The sequence below is a fragment of the Sparassis crispa genome (genome assembly GCF_003851025.1).
Source record: "Sparassis crispa DNA, contig_000004F, whole genome shotgun sequence".
Classification (NCBI taxonomy): Eukaryota; Fungi; Basidiomycota; class Agaricomycetes; order Polyporales; family Sparassidaceae; genus Sparassis; species Sparassis crispa.
The window spans coordinates 1332412-1348753 of NW_020939751.1; the positions used below are offsets into that span (position 1 = coordinate 1332412).

Here is a 16342-nt window from a genome sequence, read left to right on the forward strand (position 1 = left end):
CAGTGACAAGAAAGCGTAGCCACGTGAATGCATCATGTGACTGGATGTCAGTGAGTCCTCCGATGGCGAACAAATAGCAAACCTTACAATCCTAGATTCCTATCTCTTCCCGTATCACAACGCAGTAGCAATGGCAGCGGCACCCACCAAGGACTCGCTACTGCGTCTCTACTCCTCGATGTTGCGCACGTCGCACTCGTTCAGCTCATACAACTTCCGGCAGTACTTCGAGCGCAGGACGAGGAATGCATTCCACGAGATCCAGGTACGTCACCCTACTAGAATACTATCTCCGAAGGCTCACGATGGATGACTTGGTCTCTGCATTGGCACGACTCTTGCGGATGTACAGAACGAGACTGATCCGGCCAAGTTGTCTACGTTTTACAATGATAAGACGAAGGAGCTCGCAGTGCTGAAACGCAGCGCGATCGTGAACCAGCTCTATGGTGGATGGCGGCTTGTGGTAGAGGACCAGAAACCTGAGAGGGGGAGGAGTGATTCTTAGATTCGCCGGATGGCTTCGTCTCGCTGTGGTCACTTCTATGAGACCTATGTCTAGTGAGTCAAGATCTTTTTGTGCATACAACCCCACTCATCTGCATGCAATGTAGATGCCACCCTATACCTTTCTGTCCCTTCGCACGCATTTGCTCTCTGTAACACCAGGTTTTGTAGCTTGCACGATCTAAGTATGCTGAACAAATATTCGCTTTCTCACGCGTGTATTCAAGGCTCACATGAATCTGTGCAACACTAGATAGTTCATGTAGCTAGTTTGTAGAAGTCTGAAAGTTCTGTAGGATGCGCTGTGGATAGACCGGCCGAAAATGAATTTGTTTCGGAGTGATGCTGCAGACTCTTCCTCTTGATCGAGCTTCCGCTGCACGATCCCCAACGACCAACTTGCAGTCGCCAACTTTCGCTCGCCGTCCACGTCGAGCATCGACCTCGACCTCGACCTCGACCTCATCAGGATCAACGCGGAAGTTTACTCTGCAACCGACGCCACGAGCGTGGAATCGTGTGGAGCTCAAGACATAGTCTATAGCCTATCGTGTCCTCCCTATACCTCCCCCACACCCATCCACACGACTCACGTCTGACGACTGAGTACTGATCCACCATGAGTGTCTCAGAACTGCCGACGCTAGGTACTGGGGAGACGTATCAGGAGAAGTTCATGCGCAAGTTTAAACAGCAGCCCTTGGTGCCCCTCGGTGCGCCCCTCCTCTGGCTTAGTCTTCTTCTATCACACTGACCCCGCGCCACAGGTGCAGCCCTGACGGCGGTCACGCTGACGGTGGCGACGGTTCGGATGCGGCAGGGCAAGAGCACGTCGATGAACCACTGGCTGCGCGCGCGTGTGATCGCGCAGGGGCTCACCATCGCGGCAATCGTCGCCGGGTCGTTCATGCTCCGGGAGCAGCAGGAGAAGAAGCAGGAGAAGACCGCGCGCGAACAGGATGCAATGCTCGAGCGTGCCGCCTTCGAGGCCCGCATGAAGGCGGCGGTGGAGGCTCACCGCCTCGAGACCGGCCAGACGAGCGTCAGCACACCTGCGGCTGCGCCGAAGACCAGCGAGGGCGGGAACGGGAGTGGGAGCGATGGGGGCTGGTGGGGATGGCTTGGGTTCAGCGGGAACAAGGCGGAGACAAAGCCGGCACAGACGAGTGAGGCGGCGACGACGACAACGGCTAGCCCTTCTATCGCGAGCACCCCGCCTGCTGCAGCATCCACAGCGAAAGTGGATTCATCGAAAACGAAGACCTCGTAAAGTTCTATTCCGGCAGGAACGTGGAGGAGACTCATGAACATCTGCTGGAGACGCATTCCACAATCCACCTCGCCCCCTACTCTCACTCGCACTCGCACTCGCTCGATTGCTTTGACCGCCAGAAAAAATGTATCCCGTATCGTACTGTATCATAATCTCGGCTCGTCGTATTGATGCATCCGTGTCTACCGCCTGGCAATTCCTTACCACGGTGATACGACGTTGTGCAAAACATCATGTGGTCCGAGTTGCTGCCGCACAAGGATGTTCAGTTGGCACACTTGGCATGTCAGACTGTCTTTGCAAGTTACCGGCGGCCTGCAGGATTAATCAATTCTTTCAGCCAGAAAGCCATGATGTAAGTTACACACCTGCGGTGCTCATAGACACCTTGGAAGATATAATGGCAAGAATTTTGTTAGAAATATTATCCTCCGTGAAGAGTCGATATGAACACAATCTCGTCTCCATGCTTTAGCCCATATTCTCCTTCGCCCTCCAATTCCCAGTCAGTGTCGTTAACCAGCACCAGCACACCAGGACGCCTACACACGCTGAACCATTAGCTTCCGTAGAGATCATGCAAAAAGAGAACAAGAACGGTGGAAATTGAACCAAGAACGATATCTGGCGAAAATCAGTAATGCAGGACGGAAAGACTCACACAGTTCCGTTCTCCACGAATAGCTCTTCTCGCTCCTTGAGGAGATTATCTCGCAACCACAGAATCAAATACGCGATATCCACGGATTTAGTGCCTTTGTTCCCCTCACCACCCGTCGCAGAAATGGGGACCTGAGCGGGAAGCGAGATGTTGTGGGTGCGCTGGTTGGAGAAAAGAAGCTCAAGCCCGCCACCGAACTCGACTTTCAGAGAGATCGTAGACTCTGGAGCGTCGGACATGAATTACACCGTAAACACAGCGGCCAGGAAAGAGATCGTGTATGGGTTCCAAGTTACAGTAAGCGCCGGCACTAGAAATACCAAACGCCCGTCGGGATCTTCCATAATGGGAAATCGAGTCAACGCCTTCGCCGAGAGATCTGAACGCATACCTATGGTTCGAAAATGATTACAAAGTGCTACGGTAGCATACAACGGTAGCGTACAACAATCATTTTATAACTTCGCTACGACGCCAATACACCGATCTCCAATTATTGAATGTCAGCAAAATCACCCCCACAACGCGTCCGTATCCACCTCGCGAGGCGGCCTCTCCTCTCTCGGTGATTGCTCCTCATCAGGCGGTAGTGCAATGGCACCATTCGGATGCCTCCCGCGCAGGCGAACCCACAGTGCAGACGCGACGAGCGCGAGTGGGTGGATAATCGTGAAAAGCACGACCGTAATCTATGCAAACGCAAGATCAGTTCAAAAATACAGAAACGAAGTCAATTTCAGAACGGCGCACAAATACAGGGAATGGCTTCGGCCTGAGGCTCCATATACTCGCGCATATCCAGCTCGCAGCGACGCACCATACGATGTCGCGCTGGAAGACGTCGACGACCAGCCCTGCAGCGCCCCCATGGTCAATATTCGGGAAGCACTATCGTTTTGTGTGACAGCGAAGCGGACGCACCGAGTAAGTTCACTCCAAGCATGACGGAGAAACCGGCCCATTGGTGGCGAGCGTAGTGCTGCGGCTCGCCCGGGGTCCAGGTGAAGCCGAGCGTTATGCTGTAGAGCAAAGCAATCGGGCGTAACTCCACCAACTTTGAATGAGATGAATTCGTGGAACTTACAAAAGGCTGTAGGGGAACATCACGCCGAGCGGCCAGAGGAGGAAGGCGCGCATGGGCGCATGGATTAGCGCCATGTCGAAGGGTCTACAAGGATGAGAAATAGCATCAATTAATGCTGCTAAGCATTCTGAAAATCGACATACCGTGAAGTTGTCGGTGGATGATAAACGAGCAGCACCGCATTGGCATACAGGAGGAGCACAAGCAGAATGCCCTGCAGAACCGTAGACACCAGGAAAGCTTGCAGGACCTTTCATCCGCAATGTTTCGTTCAACGCAAATAAGTAGAAGAGGCGTCAAAACTATAGAAACAAAAAAATTAGGGAAATGTTCCTCACCCATGCGATGGCCCAACCCGCCATGACCCAATTTGCCAGGACAAGCGGGAGACCTACGCCCTTTACGAGAGCCTTCTAAACGCGAGGTCAGTGATTTTGTGGGAAAATTGAAGCACCTCCGAGGATAAGTACCTTAGTCTCCGGCTTTCGAGCCAATACGAGCAGGACACAGTATCCAATCTGGCCAATGTATATTGCAGTGATATAGATAGCAATCATGGATGGGTTTGGAGAAATGGAAGCCGGGTAAAGATTCGATATACTGCCTGTAGTCCGAAAACCAGTATCGTCACGAGTGTCTGTAAGATTATGGATTGGAGATACGCACCGAGGCTAGGACTAACGACCAAACTGCACACCATGACAGTCGCAATGTTGATGAGCAGAGAAAGCGGCGTGAGTACCTGCAAGCTGACACCATTTTGTAGAATATCAACAACTGATGTACAGCGACAAGGCAAGAACTGTATACCAACCGAACGAGTGCAAGGTAGTCCCTGACCGCGGGGTGGGAGGTATCTATGGGAAGACCTTCCATCATCGGAGAGAGAAGGGTGGTCAAATAAAAGGCTCTTGTGTTCGAGATATTATGTTGGAAAGTAGACCAAATTCACGGAAGGTGGTGGAGAACGACTGGACAACGTCGGGAACATATTTGGCAAAGCCTAGGCGAGGTTCAACTCCTCTGAGTCCTGTGACGTCACATGCATCTAATCTTATCAAGTTGTGCCTTCGATCTAATCTACCAGCGTCTGCTAAGCGAGTCCCACTGCAGTCATTCAATCTTCTCCGAGTCTATCATAGCTGGACTTCTACCTCAGAGCGCTCTTAGCGGCAGCTTGATCTGCCTCTGCAAGGTTCATGACGCTAGTTTCAGCTTGACATTAAACATGTCCGTTACAGCCAGCGTTGTCAAGCCTTTATCTGGCCACCAGCAGGATCCCAATATCCACCCTGAGCTCCAAATACTCCGTACTGAACTTCATGAGGTCCACGATGGCATGGCACGCTTCGGTCCCACTCTCCCAAGACCTCCCATACTCGATTCCTCCATCGGCTTAAATAGCAAACGGGACGGTGCAGAGGATACCAAAGAAGCTGTTCCCGGTCTGCGGGCTCTACGTGAATCCGTACAGCGAGACCTGGATGCTACCGAGAAGGTGAGAGGCTCAGGAAAGCTGGCTCGTCTACTGGACTTACTGCGTAGGATCCAGTAGTTCCTCTCAGATCCCAGATGCGCATCCCTTCCACCGCTCTCGACTAATGCACCTTACCTGATCTCAGTGTGGAACGAAGTCTTATTGGCGCGACCTCCCATTCTCACCATCGAGAAAACATTCCCAGAACAGGAAAATCATAGTCATCTACGTCGGCGCGGCTCGCAGAAGCCTCCGGGAGTCAAGGTGGACGTCGTCGCGGACGACGGCCGGCACTGGATTCGCGTAAATACGTGCGTAAATTCTGCTTTGTTTTATCCTGCACCGTAGATGCCATTATTGACGCGCTAGGATCACGAACTCGCGCATACTCGCCGAGTTTCGTGAGATCGATTCTTATCTGACGGACTCGGAGGACGAGTCTGATAACCCCCATGGCGGCGAGCGGCCGAGCCTCGCGCAAATCCAGTTCGACAATTCCGTCCTGCGCATGGGTCGTGCACTTCTGGCAGCTGCAAAAAAGAACCCCATAGCAGGAACTCCTGAAATTCCTCATGTCACAATGCGTCTGACGCGCCTCGAAATCTCTCCCGCGAAAGAAAAGGAACGTGATCCCCGAATCGCGCAGACCATTCAAGTGTTGCGAGACATGGGCATCGACGTGCAGCTTGGAGAGCGAGACAAGTCCATCCTCCCGACGGTGTCCGAATCTTTGCCCCCTTCTGTGCCTCCACCGCTTGAACCAACTACACGTATTAACCTCGATCTCTCTACATTGATTGCACTTGTCTCGGACATCACACACTCTCCTCTTCCGCTCTCTGTGGAAGAAGCCAACGCGCGATTTGTTCCTTCCCCCGAGTATCGCGAATGGAAGAGGAAGCGGCTGGAGACAGTCAAGGGTTCTGCTGCTGCCGAACTAGAGAGCACCGACTTTGAGGACGGGCCCGGAAGACACTCGCGAGCTCTGATAAATCAGGCGCTGCAGGAGATGGGGAAGGGCCTGCTGCAAGAAATCCACGACCGGCTCGCAGCGCTGGCGAGCTCTTCCGGGAAACATCTTTCTCAATCACCCACGGTCAGTCTCCAACCATCTTCTATCCCCACGGTCGAGTTTTGGACCACCCGCGAAGCACGCGACCGCTGCCTCAAAATCGTCCTGTCGAAAATTGGCGGTCCGAACGAGAAACGCCGTGCACAGGCGCTCTTCCCCGATACCGCAAGCCTGCCAATGGCCGCCGACGAGGCCATCGACGCGTATTGGCTCCACTCGCGCTATTCCCGGGCCTTCATACCGCTGTTGCCAATCCGCGTATTTTCCTCATCCGAGCCTGACCAGGATCTCACCGCGCAGTCCAATGGTAAGGGAGAAAATACACTGCAGATATCTCCCTTCTTTTCCCTGCTCGCGTGGACTTGCAGAGACGTTCTTGCACAGGAGACGATACCCCTTCCCGGCGCAGCATCTTCCCCACATACGCCAGACGATGGTGACATGGCAGGCGAGCCCGCTTCGGCGGCAGATGAGCTCGAGGACGACGACGACGACGGTGAGATCCAGCGCGCTGTGGTGACACGTGCGAATTCCCGCCTAACTGCACATACCGTGCAGAGCCTGCTGTGGGGTGCAGTCCGTGGCTGGACGACCCTGACTGCAAACAAATCTAGCGTAAAGGCGATTCTACGAGAGATGAAGGCGGCGCGTGGCACACAAAGGCAGGGGTGGGAGCACGAGGTGCACACAGATGGTGGCTCGCAGGCGACTTCGCAAGATGGGGAGGGGCACGCAGGTGATGGAGAAGTTGCAGCGGAGAAGGCAGCTTTGTGGCTGGTAGATCCACGGAGTCTTGCGGAGGGTATGCGCTCGGATCGGGATTACAGCTGAACGTCGAACCGTGTCTTCACAATATGTGAATAGTCCTTGTGATATATCCAATTGCAAGTCTATGCCTGGGCAACAAACGAGCAAGTCTGGATCGGTAAGTACGCGTAGAATGATCTACAGAGCGATGGACAGCGACTGCACTCGACAACAAATCGGCACTACGTTCGTGGACGTATAGTATGCGTGGAGATGACGAGAATATAAGTGTACACAATGCAGCAGGAGCCTGGGATCCTTCCACTAAATGCCAGCGGATCTAATACGCCACGGGATGAATAAATCTACAACTGTCCGTCAGCTCATGAATGAGATCGTAACACCAACTGTCATGAAGCTCTAATGAGCTTCGATCACGGTACCATGCTCAGTGGTGAATGTATGAAAGATGTAGGGTTTTGTTCGTGGTCAATTCGTGAGGGCGCACGGGGGGTCGCGAGGGCATCAGAGTCAGTGCCCGCGGCCGCGCGAAGTTGTAGCGGATCGTCCGACACGTCCAGCGAGAGCGTCGCCGAAGGCATGACTGGCGTCGCAGGCTCCGACGCGGTGTGAAACGATTCCTCGGCGGTCGCAAACGACTCGGCCTGCGAGCTCGCGCGGGATGCCGAGCGGGGGTTGGTGACTGCCGGCCTGAAGGACGACGGCGGCAGCGTCGGTTTCAGCAATTTCGGCGCGCTGGAGAGCTGTGTTGAGGATTCCAACGGCGCTTGTGGCGATGATGGTGCCGAGGAAGGACCCGCGTCGGGTTCCGCATGCGTCAGCCCTGGCTCGTCAGATGAGCTAGCGGGTTCGGCTGCCTCGGCCGGCGCTGGAGCGGATTCTGCGCTGTTTACGGATGCAACCTCAGCAGAATCCGTCCCTGAGGTACCCGCAGCCTCCTCCTCGAAGACAGGTGGGGGCATGCTCAGGTCGAGCCGTGACGCCGAGTACGCGATCGCGTCACGCCCGTACGGCACACCAAACCGCGCAAACGATTCGCGCGACGAAATCAGCTTCATCTGCTCTGGCGTCGGCCCACCTCTCGGGTACGTAAATTCCGTGCGCATCGCCGTGTGCGTCAGCGGAGCGGAAATCGAGGTCAGCGAGATCGTCGACGGCGACGTCACCACCTCCAAGTGCGAGCGCGGGTGCGACGTTGCACGGAACATCGACGACGTGAGACTGAGCACCGACCCCGAACCGGAGCGCGAGGCACGGTGCGTCGGTTGTTGCGCCGAGCTGATAGACGGACGAGACGATGTCGCCGATAGGGTGGACGGAGTAGAAAGTTCGCGCGAATGTCCCCGCTCCTCCAGCGCGAGCTGCGGCACCGGCGGCACTGCAGGGTGTGCCGCCCCAGTCAGTCTCGAGAAGAAGCCAGAAAACCGCCTCCCGCTGCCCTCCCGCTGGTGCGCTGCCCTATTAGCAGCGTCCGAGCGAGCGAACAAACCGGTTATTCTCCCGCTCGCCGTTCGCCCATGCCCAGCGTGATCTGGCTCTGGCGTCGGAGCGGCGCTGTCGTCGTGAACAGTGGACGGCGTATCCGCTCTCGGCTCGTCCAGACTTGAAGGGCTGTCCATCGGCACTACCTCGTACGGTGGAGCCTCGCCTCTTTCGTCTACGAGGGTCGCCTCGTCGACATTATCCGTTGCTGCGTTTGGCTCAGGCAATCCGTCGTGCGTCTCGAGAAGAGGCGTCTCAGGCGCACTCTCGGGCAGAGGCACGTATATCGGCGATCGGGACCGTGAGATGTCGAGCGAATTGTCCGGGGTGTGCTCGTTGAGCTCGTCTACCGGCGGCAGGACGATCGTCGCCTGGATATTCGAGTCTTCAAGCTCTTCGGGACCTCGAAATATGACGAGCTCGTCGTCTCCCGGTTCCTTCATGTACACCGGGAGAGACCTGGTAGATCGTACCGAATTTGGACGGGCACGCCGGTTCCTGCGGGAACGAGAAGGCGCTGGGGTGTTGGCACCATTGGGTGATGGTCCAGCGAGTTGCTCTGCGGTCAGCTCCGTTGGTTGTGATGTGACTGGGAACACCGAGCCCGTGGCTAAGGCGGCTCCAGCACACCAGGATGCGATACGACTGCGGAAGGCTCTCCCTCCGCATGCGACGAGCACTCCGACGAAAATAAATACAGAGAGCACGACGATGGGCACCTACATGATGTCATGAGCATATCTGGACGCACGCGAGCAGTGATCAACTTACCGAGATCGCAGTAGCATTCACAGAACCCCTCGGCAGCAAAGGGGCTGCATATGCACCTGGCAGCAACGTGCCAAGCAGGGTGAGCAGTATGAGAAGCGTCGTAGCATCAAATCTGTGTGTACACCGACAGAGGAGCATCATATTAAGTGACTCTTCGCGCAGAACGAGCACGGAGAGGAGAGAGAAAGACAAGGCGTGGAGCGCAGCGAGAACGGCCTGAGCGATGTCACTGTTGGTGCCGCCCGGGCGTCTACACACCGTGGTGACCGATCGACCTTGAAACTCCGGCACACCGAGATTAGATTGCGGAGACAAAGTTCCGATTTACAGTTAAGTACATGCTCAGCCATAAATATGAGTGAATAATTGACGATTGTTGCCACACTTGTCCTCCAATCATGTAGGAAACTGTAATTTGCCGCATTTTTAAAAGTAGGAAAGCTTGAGAGGACTGCGACAGTGATGAACATGGCTTTTACTAACAGGTCGCCATCAGCATGTGGAAACAGCCAAAACAACAGATAGATACCTTGGCAAATGTCCACACAACGCCACACAAGTAGCTGTCTACAGTGCCTCATACTTCACAAGGTCTGAGAATTGCACCAAAGTCCCTCCGAAGATATCCAAGGAACTGAACAATGTTAGACCTCAGCATGAAAACCAAAAGCCATACAACTTACCTGCCAAATGTAAGATCAACCCTTCCATCAGAAAGATTATTAACTGTTCCCAGGTCACTCAGACCTCAAGGATGGTTGTCAGCTGCAAGTCTGAAAGACAACAGGAAAGTCTGCTTACTCCTGGCTCCACCGGCATATGTTGTTGGTATTGTAACCCATTCTCCAAGTTCTGAACAGCACAAAGTGAGATGCTGTACTGCTAAGACAATAACACATGTGCTCACTGGCAACTAAGCTTTCATCAATCCCTTGACACAAACCTTCCACTTCAGCAGCATGTATGAGAAATTCACTGCAAGGCATGTCAAATATCAGGAACAAGCTAAAACAATGAGTCACACCTGCAGTACCCTGAGAGTAACTCCAGAGATTCTGAGCTGAAGTTCTCAGACAAAGAGGACTGGAAGATATGGAGCTCAGCACACCTTTGCAGACTTCCATATCTGTAGTTTTCTGCCACTTGTTCATTGCTATCAACCATTTCTCACCTCTTTTGCGGCAACTGCAACCACAATGAGTGCTTGCTTGTGGGGATAACAATGATATCATACCTCACATCGACTACAAGTCTGTCCTTCCCAACCAATGAAGATATTACTTGTAATCTCTGCAGGGAGAATATGCCATCGGGGAACAAGTATGATGTCACAATGACCTAGCCACGTAGATTAGTAGCTCTGCCGGGTCAGCGTGGGTGAAGGATACCTTGCTAGCCCCAGCACTCAGCCACTCTTGACAGTTCCTATCTGTGACCCCTCCACCAATCTGCAAGTGGCCTGAAAGTTATCAGAAAGAGCACGACATATGAGGTGGTTATATGCACCAGGCCATGCATGCAGAGCCTCCTTCGCGGCTTCATCATTCCCGTCTCCAAGCTTGATGATGTGCCCGCCTTCAAGACCGTGCTTCTTGTACAGCTCAGCGTAGTAGGCAGATGAATGGCTACAAGATACCGCGCTATCAGTCAGACCCGAGGTGTGAGAAGAATAGAGGGACGAGCCTGGCCACGAAGTTAGTCTTGAGATTGCAAGGCTCGGCCTCCGAAAGGGTTCCGCCGACAATTTGTTTGACTTCGCCCTTATGCAGGTCGATACATGGACGGAAATGTGTGTGCCTGCGAGTGGCTGAAGACATTATGCTTACGTCTCAACCACTGTGATCTTCCGAACACCTGGACCTGCGCAAGTCGACGACTGCCAGATCAGATTATACTCACCAGATCGACGCCACAGACTACTCACGGCTGATTTTTGCAGCGTTCTCCTCGGGTATCCCTTCCAACACGACGAGAACCGCCCCTGTGTCCGATGCGGGTCGATCTTCCTAGTGGGCGTCTCTGTCGGTGGAGGACAAGTTGAGGCCGTCGTGGCTCGTGTTTGGTGCACATCATGAGGAAATGGACGAGAGGAGGAGGTGAGACGGAGAGAAATCGGTTCATGACATGGTCAGGCTTTCTTTTTGTGTATTTAAACGATCACAATAGTTGTATTGAGCGTTCATCGTGAAGTAAGAAGGCAAATTCTGAGCAGTGACCACCGCCATCGCCGCGCGAAGCGACGAAGCCGCCTTCATCCTTACCTCCATCTTCCCTTATTCTCACCACTATTCACGCTCATCGTGCTCGCCGTGCTCGCCGATGTCTGGAAAGGCACCGCCCAGGGCACCGCGGGCTTTGTTGAATTCATTAGCTGCGTCTACTGGCGCCTCTTCCTCTGCTACCGCTTCGACCGCGTCGCCCTCACAGTCTTCATCTCGAATAGGAGGAATACCTCCAACTGGACCACGTAGTCTTACGAATGGTCTTCATCCTCCCTCTGCGCCCAGTAGTGCTCGAGGAAAATCATACGTGAATGGGCATGGCGCGCTCCCCGCCGGTCCTGGCGCCAGCGCCTTTTCACCGCCCACCGGGCCAAGAAGCTTGCAGAAAGGCAAACAAATCGACGGGGTATGGAATCAACCAGCAAGCTCAAGTGGAGTGAATCATGTCTCGACATAGTCTACGTGAGCAGCGAGCTTACCGTGAGTTGCAGGTGCACTCGCCCCCCGCACAAGCGAGCGTGGCAGGACCGAGTAGAAGCCAGCCTAAGGCTCATGCAACACTTAACGGAGAGGTAGCTGGGCTTGGTGAACGAAGTCAGATATCTTTTCGTCTGCGTCCTCCAACTCAACCTCCTCCACCAAAGACAAATCCACCACCCCCACCTCCGTCTGACCCGCCATCATCTCCTCGATCGAGACGTGTCTTACCGCCTGAACCTTCGTCAATACCACCGCCACCACCTCCGCCAACTGATGAACCACCACCACCACCGCCGAGCGACACGCCACCTCCCCCGCCACCTCCATCGTCTGAACCACCTCCACCACCTCCATCGTCCGAGCCACCCCCGCCACCTCCATCGTCCGAACCACCCCCGCCACCTCCATTGTCCGAACCACCACCGCCTCCATCTCCGCCCCCAGATGATCATTTTCCTCCACCGAGCTCTGGGCTGCCTCCACACCCTTCCTCGCCTTCTCCTCCTTGCTTACCTCCTCCTTCTCCGTCATCACTGCCGCCACCACCAACCCTTGAGCCACCACCTTCTCCCCCGCCAACTTCACAACCACCTCCGCCAATTTCAGAACCACCACCACCTCCTACCTCAGAACCACCGCCTCCGCCTCCACCACTTACCGCACCACCACCGACTCCTGCACTCCCGTGGTCCCCACCGTCTGCACTGCGAGCTAGTAGTTCTTTGCATCCCGCAGAGGCATCAACACCCGTCCCTACGGGTCCAAGAGCACAGCAATCTCAGGCGTCTCCACTCCCACCTCCACCAGCGCGCCCAGCATCTCCGCCAAGGCTTTATTCCCTTCCCCCTCTTCCGCCATGGCCACCTGCGCCGTCAGAGTACCCTGAAGGTAAGAATTACAGGGTATTGTGGGATTACGTTGCCGATAAGGACAGAGACGGGCAAATCCGCATGCTTATGGACAAGTTGCGCGAGCTCGGAGCTGATCAGGGCGAAGAGGCTCGGGTCAAGGGAAGGGCAAAAGGCAAGGAGATACTTTATCGATATGATGGGGAAGTCATCGAAGGGGAACATCCGGCAGTCATGAGGGATCCGAGGAAGGAGGTCAAGGTTAGGAAGCTGCCCACACTGCGACCACTGCGAGAGGAATTCGCGCCGGTAACATATGAGGTGCGTCATCCTTGTTTGACTCTGAACTACATGCACTAATTTTGAACCAGTACGACACGAATTCAATAGGGCCTCCTCCTCCAACTTCTGTTCTCGTGGTCAACATATCACCTTTGACACCCAATCAACACATCAGACGGCACTTTGCGGTGCATGGTACGATCACGTCCTTTGAGCCACAGATTGACAAGGCTACAGGTGCTGCACTGGGCATCGTGTTCATCAAGTTCAGCAGCCACGATGAAGCCAAAAGGTGCGTCGAGAAGGAGGATGGGAGGAAACTGGGAACAGAAGCCGGGGTTGGTATCCGAGGTATAGAGGGTATGGACTTGAGGGTTTTGTTCGATGGAGAGGGAAAGAACTTGAAGGCAGTGTTGAGGGAGCTTGATAATCGTCGGCGGCAGGAGCGTGAAGAGAAGAGGCGAAGGGAGAAAGAGGAGAAGCTGAAGGAGGCGAACGCTGTACTTGCGAAGGGAACACCAACCAGTGCAAGCCATACCCCGGCGCAAGGCAGCAATCCGTGGCGGACGAACCAGCATCGACCAGGTCAGTCGGGCTCTCGTTTACCACCTACAACGCACTTGCCGTTACCTCCGAATGGACGTACGCATGGCTCTGATTCGCTGAATGGGTCGCCCATGCCACCAAACTCCGCCAGCCCTCATGTGAATGGTGCGCTCAGCGGCCCCAAGAGTTTACCGCCTCCGCCCCGAGTGCGCCGTCCCCCAGCAGCTCTCGTGCGAGCGCGCATCATGTCCGCCAAAGCTGTGCCATCCACCAGCTACTCACATCGTCCTCCCGTTCCTCCCTCGAAATCATCGTCTTCTACACCCATTCCCCCTCGAGGCCTTCGTCATGCACCTTGGTTCTCGGAAGATCATGACACGTTCGCACCTTCGAGATCTCCGTCACCAATCTCGAGGCCTGGTCAGTCATTCAGATCCGCAAGACAAAAGGAGCACGAAGCAGTTGTCGAGCAACTGGCGAAGAATGGTTTCGAGCATGTTACCATTGATGGCCACGGCGCACAGCTGGCGGTCAGGACGGATGACGTTCGGCAGTTCTTTGACGGGTTCAAGGTAGACAAGGTAAGCATCTAGCCTCGTGTTTGTGACGGTGCCACTCGAGGCCTCATCATGAACCATTGACAATGATGGTTGACGACGATTCTTGTATATAGGTCCTACGAGACCACACAGGGTGGTATGTCACCTTCCAGACGGGCGACTCCGCCCGCCGTGCCGCTTTGGTCCTTAGTTCAGGTGCGCGCACGCTTGCCTACCACTCAGTGAGCGTCTCTGTCCACCCTCCTCCCGCACGTCCTTCCTCCAGTTCGAAAGCGCGCTGGGACGACAACGAGCTTGTCGACCAAGCGACCATGATCATCGTGAAGGACCTAAAAACAATGTTGGAAAAGGATGTGGTGGAACGCATTGTTGGTACAAATGTGAGACATCTTGTGGTGGATGCGAAGGCGAAGCGAGGGGTGTCAGTCCCAGGAGCTGTGGACTCGTTGATAGATGGACATATCGCCGATCATGAACACGGTGCCGACCTACGACCATACGAGAAGAGTTTGAAGGGATTGTCATTCCGGAAGCAGAAGAAGCGTCCGAGAGAAGAGGAGACCAAGGTCACTGTTCCCGCCGCGGTTGAGCATCGGGACGAGGAGGTCGATCATGTCGGTCATGTTGAGAGGCCAAAGAAGCGACCGAGGAAGACCGTCACAAAGAAAGTCGTCCAGGAAGATATCGAATCTGAAGACGAGGATATCTCTGTTCCTCCTCTGTCTCTGCCAGAACCCATCACTAACAAGAGGGCAGCATCCGAGTTCACTGATACTGAAGAGCCTGTCAAGAAGAAGACTAAAACGCACGTTCAGGACCAGGAGAACGTGATTTCACCGGTTTTGACGAAGCTCAAGAAATCTTCGCGGAAGGCGGAAACCACAACCATTACAAGTGACGATGAGTTCATTCATGAAGTCCTCCCGGACGACTTCGACTTCGATATACCAACCGTTGCTCATGTCCGGTTCACTCCCACACCCGAATACGAGTCCTCCTTGTCTCCTCCTTCGTCTCCCTTCCTCAAGCCCAAGGTAGTTGTACGTGAGAGTCCTGCGCCCGACCCGTTCACGGAAGGCATCTGCGAGGATGACGAGGACATGTACTTTGCGAAGATGGCACTGTCTCGCGCTTTGCATGAAGACGAAATATTCACACCAACGCCGCCTCGAGTTCTGTCTCCCGGACCAGAAGCTCCTCGACCGTTCCGCGTTCATACCACTGGATCTGCGCGTACTGAAGGATATTACAAGATCTCGCATGCTGAGAAATCTGCATACGTCGAGCAATATGTATCACGTACCACTGTCAATGAGGTCGCGACAGAGGCCGAGACCGCGCCACAGCAAACCGTCACTTCGTCCAGGTCTAATCGTGCTAATGCAAGACGTCGTGCACAGGGCCTCGAGGAGATCAACCAGGTGCACCTTGCGTTGGCGTTGTCCAAGGGAGAGTCGGCTGCAACGGAGCTAGTCAAATTCAACCAGTTGCAGACACGGAAGAAACAGCTGCGCTTCGCACGCTCTCCGATCCATGACTGGGGTTTATACGCCATGGAAAAGATCTCCCGCGGGGAAATGGTAATCGAGTACGTCGGCGAGATCATCCGTGCACAGGTGGCCGACAAGCGGGAGAAGGCCTACGAGCGGCAAGGTATAGGAAGCAGTTATCTGTTCCGTATTGACGAAGATCTGGTCGTGGACGCCACGAAGAAGGGCAATCTAGGGTATGCGTCATGTCTACTTGTCTAGAACTAGCTCTGACAAATTCCTTTCTAGACGCCTGATAAATCATTCGTGTGACCCAAATTGTACTGCGAAGATTATCACGATCAACGGCGAGAAGAAGATTGTCATCTACGCAAAACAGGATATTGAGCTTGGGAGCGAGATTACATACGGTGAGATGGATGGAATTTTCTTACTGCGACTCTATCCTCATGCTGTTTCCCTGCACAGATTATCATTTCCCTATTGAGCAGGACAAGATTCCTTGTCTTTGCGGCTCAGCAAAATGTCGTGGTTTTCTCAACTAGACTGCATTCATTTTTGTCTTTACGTGTTGCTCATACCCCACCCATTGCTGCGTTCATCATCGCTCTCACCCGCATATCTGTATCTTATAATCTCACGCGCATTTGTTTTTATTATTCTCGTCGCACAGTGAATGAAGCTTTGAAGTAATATAATGTGGTCTGCAGTTCTCGTCTCACGTCAACCCCTCACGTAGTCGTTATGTCTATGTACGTATATAACGAGCGACCTATGTTGCAATCACGGCGTACTAGTGACTATCCAGACACTTCTTGC

General features: G+C 54.1%; 8 protein-coding genes across 8 annotated transcripts; 4 read left to right on the top strand and 4 right to left on the bottom strand.

Annotated features, from left to right (window-relative positions):
• Positions 1-130: 130 nt before the first annotated feature.
• SCP_0504650 (Protein ISD11) lies at positions 131-508 on the top strand (the record flags this gene model as incomplete). The annotated part of the gene is made up of 2 exons (XM_027758529.1): positions 131-265; positions 353-508. The coding sequence occupies 2 exons, from the start codon at positions 131-133 to the stop codon at positions 506-508; spliced, it is 291 nt and encodes a 96-aa protein (XP_027614330.1).
• Positions 509-1126: 618 nt separating this feature from the next.
• On the top strand, positions 1127-1777 carry SCP_0504660 (Respiratory supercomplex factor 1, mitochondrial; the record flags this gene model as incomplete). The annotated part of the gene is made up of 2 exons (XM_027758530.1): positions 1127-1220; positions 1275-1777. 2 exons carry the CDS (start codon positions 1127-1129, stop codon positions 1775-1777), a joined length of 597 nt encoding a protein of 198 aa, XP_027614331.1.
• Positions 1778-2204: 427 nt separating this feature from the next.
• On the bottom strand, positions 2205-2680 carry SCP_0504670 (Ubiquitin-related modifier 1; the record flags this gene model as incomplete). The annotated part of the gene is made up of 2 exons (XM_027758531.1): positions 2205-2322; positions 2442-2680. The coding sequence occupies 2 exons, from the start codon at positions 2678-2680 to the stop codon at positions 2205-2207; spliced, it is 357 nt and encodes a 118-aa protein (XP_027614332.1).
• A 273-nt stretch (positions 2681-2953) lies between these two features.
• Positions 2954-4404, bottom strand: SCP_0504680 (hypothetical protein; the record flags this gene model as incomplete). Its single annotated transcript, XM_027758532.1, has 9 exons — positions 2954-3130; positions 3192-3295; positions 3363-3460; positions 3526-3609; positions 3669-3775; positions 3864-3938; positions 3996-4129; positions 4192-4274; positions 4340-4404. 9 exons carry the CDS (start codon positions 4402-4404, stop codon positions 2954-2956), a joined length of 927 nt encoding a protein of 308 aa, XP_027614333.1.
• Positions 4405-4753: 349 nt separating this feature from the next.
• Positions 4754-6905, top strand: SCP_0504690 (hypothetical protein; the record flags this gene model as incomplete). The annotated part of the gene is made up of 3 exons (XM_027758533.1): positions 4754-5023; positions 5081-5313; positions 5372-6905. The coding sequence occupies 3 exons, from the start codon at positions 4754-4756 to the stop codon at positions 6903-6905; spliced, it is 2037 nt and encodes a 678-aa protein (XP_027614334.1).
• A 350-nt stretch (positions 6906-7255) lies between these two features.
• SCP_0504700 (hypothetical protein) lies at positions 7256-9236 on the bottom strand (the record flags this gene model as incomplete). Its single annotated transcript, XM_027758534.1, has 2 exons — positions 7256-9043; positions 9096-9236. 2 exons carry the CDS (start codon positions 9234-9236, stop codon positions 7256-7258), a joined length of 1929 nt encoding a protein of 642 aa, XP_027614335.1.
• Positions 9237-9662: 426 nt separating this feature from the next.
• On the bottom strand, positions 9663-10912 carry SCP_0504710 (1-(5-phosphoribosyl)-5-[(5-phosphoribosylamino) methylideneamino] imidazole-4-carboxamide isomerase; the record flags this gene model as incomplete). The annotated part of the gene is made up of 10 exons (XM_027758535.1): positions 9663-9729; positions 9779-9842; positions 9897-9947; positions 10003-10070; positions 10120-10150; positions 10204-10280; positions 10330-10433; positions 10484-10554; positions 10602-10720; positions 10779-10912. 10 exons carry the CDS (start codon positions 10910-10912, stop codon positions 9663-9665), a joined length of 786 nt encoding a protein of 261 aa, XP_027614336.1.
• A 502-nt stretch (positions 10913-11414) lies between these two features.
• On the top strand, positions 11415-16068 carry SCP_0504720 (hypothetical protein; the record flags this gene model as incomplete). The annotated part of the gene is made up of 6 exons (XM_027758536.1): positions 11415-11753; positions 11809-12966; positions 13017-14054; positions 14147-15759; positions 15812-15933; positions 15992-16068. 6 exons carry the CDS (start codon positions 11415-11417, stop codon positions 16066-16068), a joined length of 4347 nt encoding a protein of 1448 aa, XP_027614337.1.
• Positions 16069-16342: the final 274 nt, after the last annotated feature.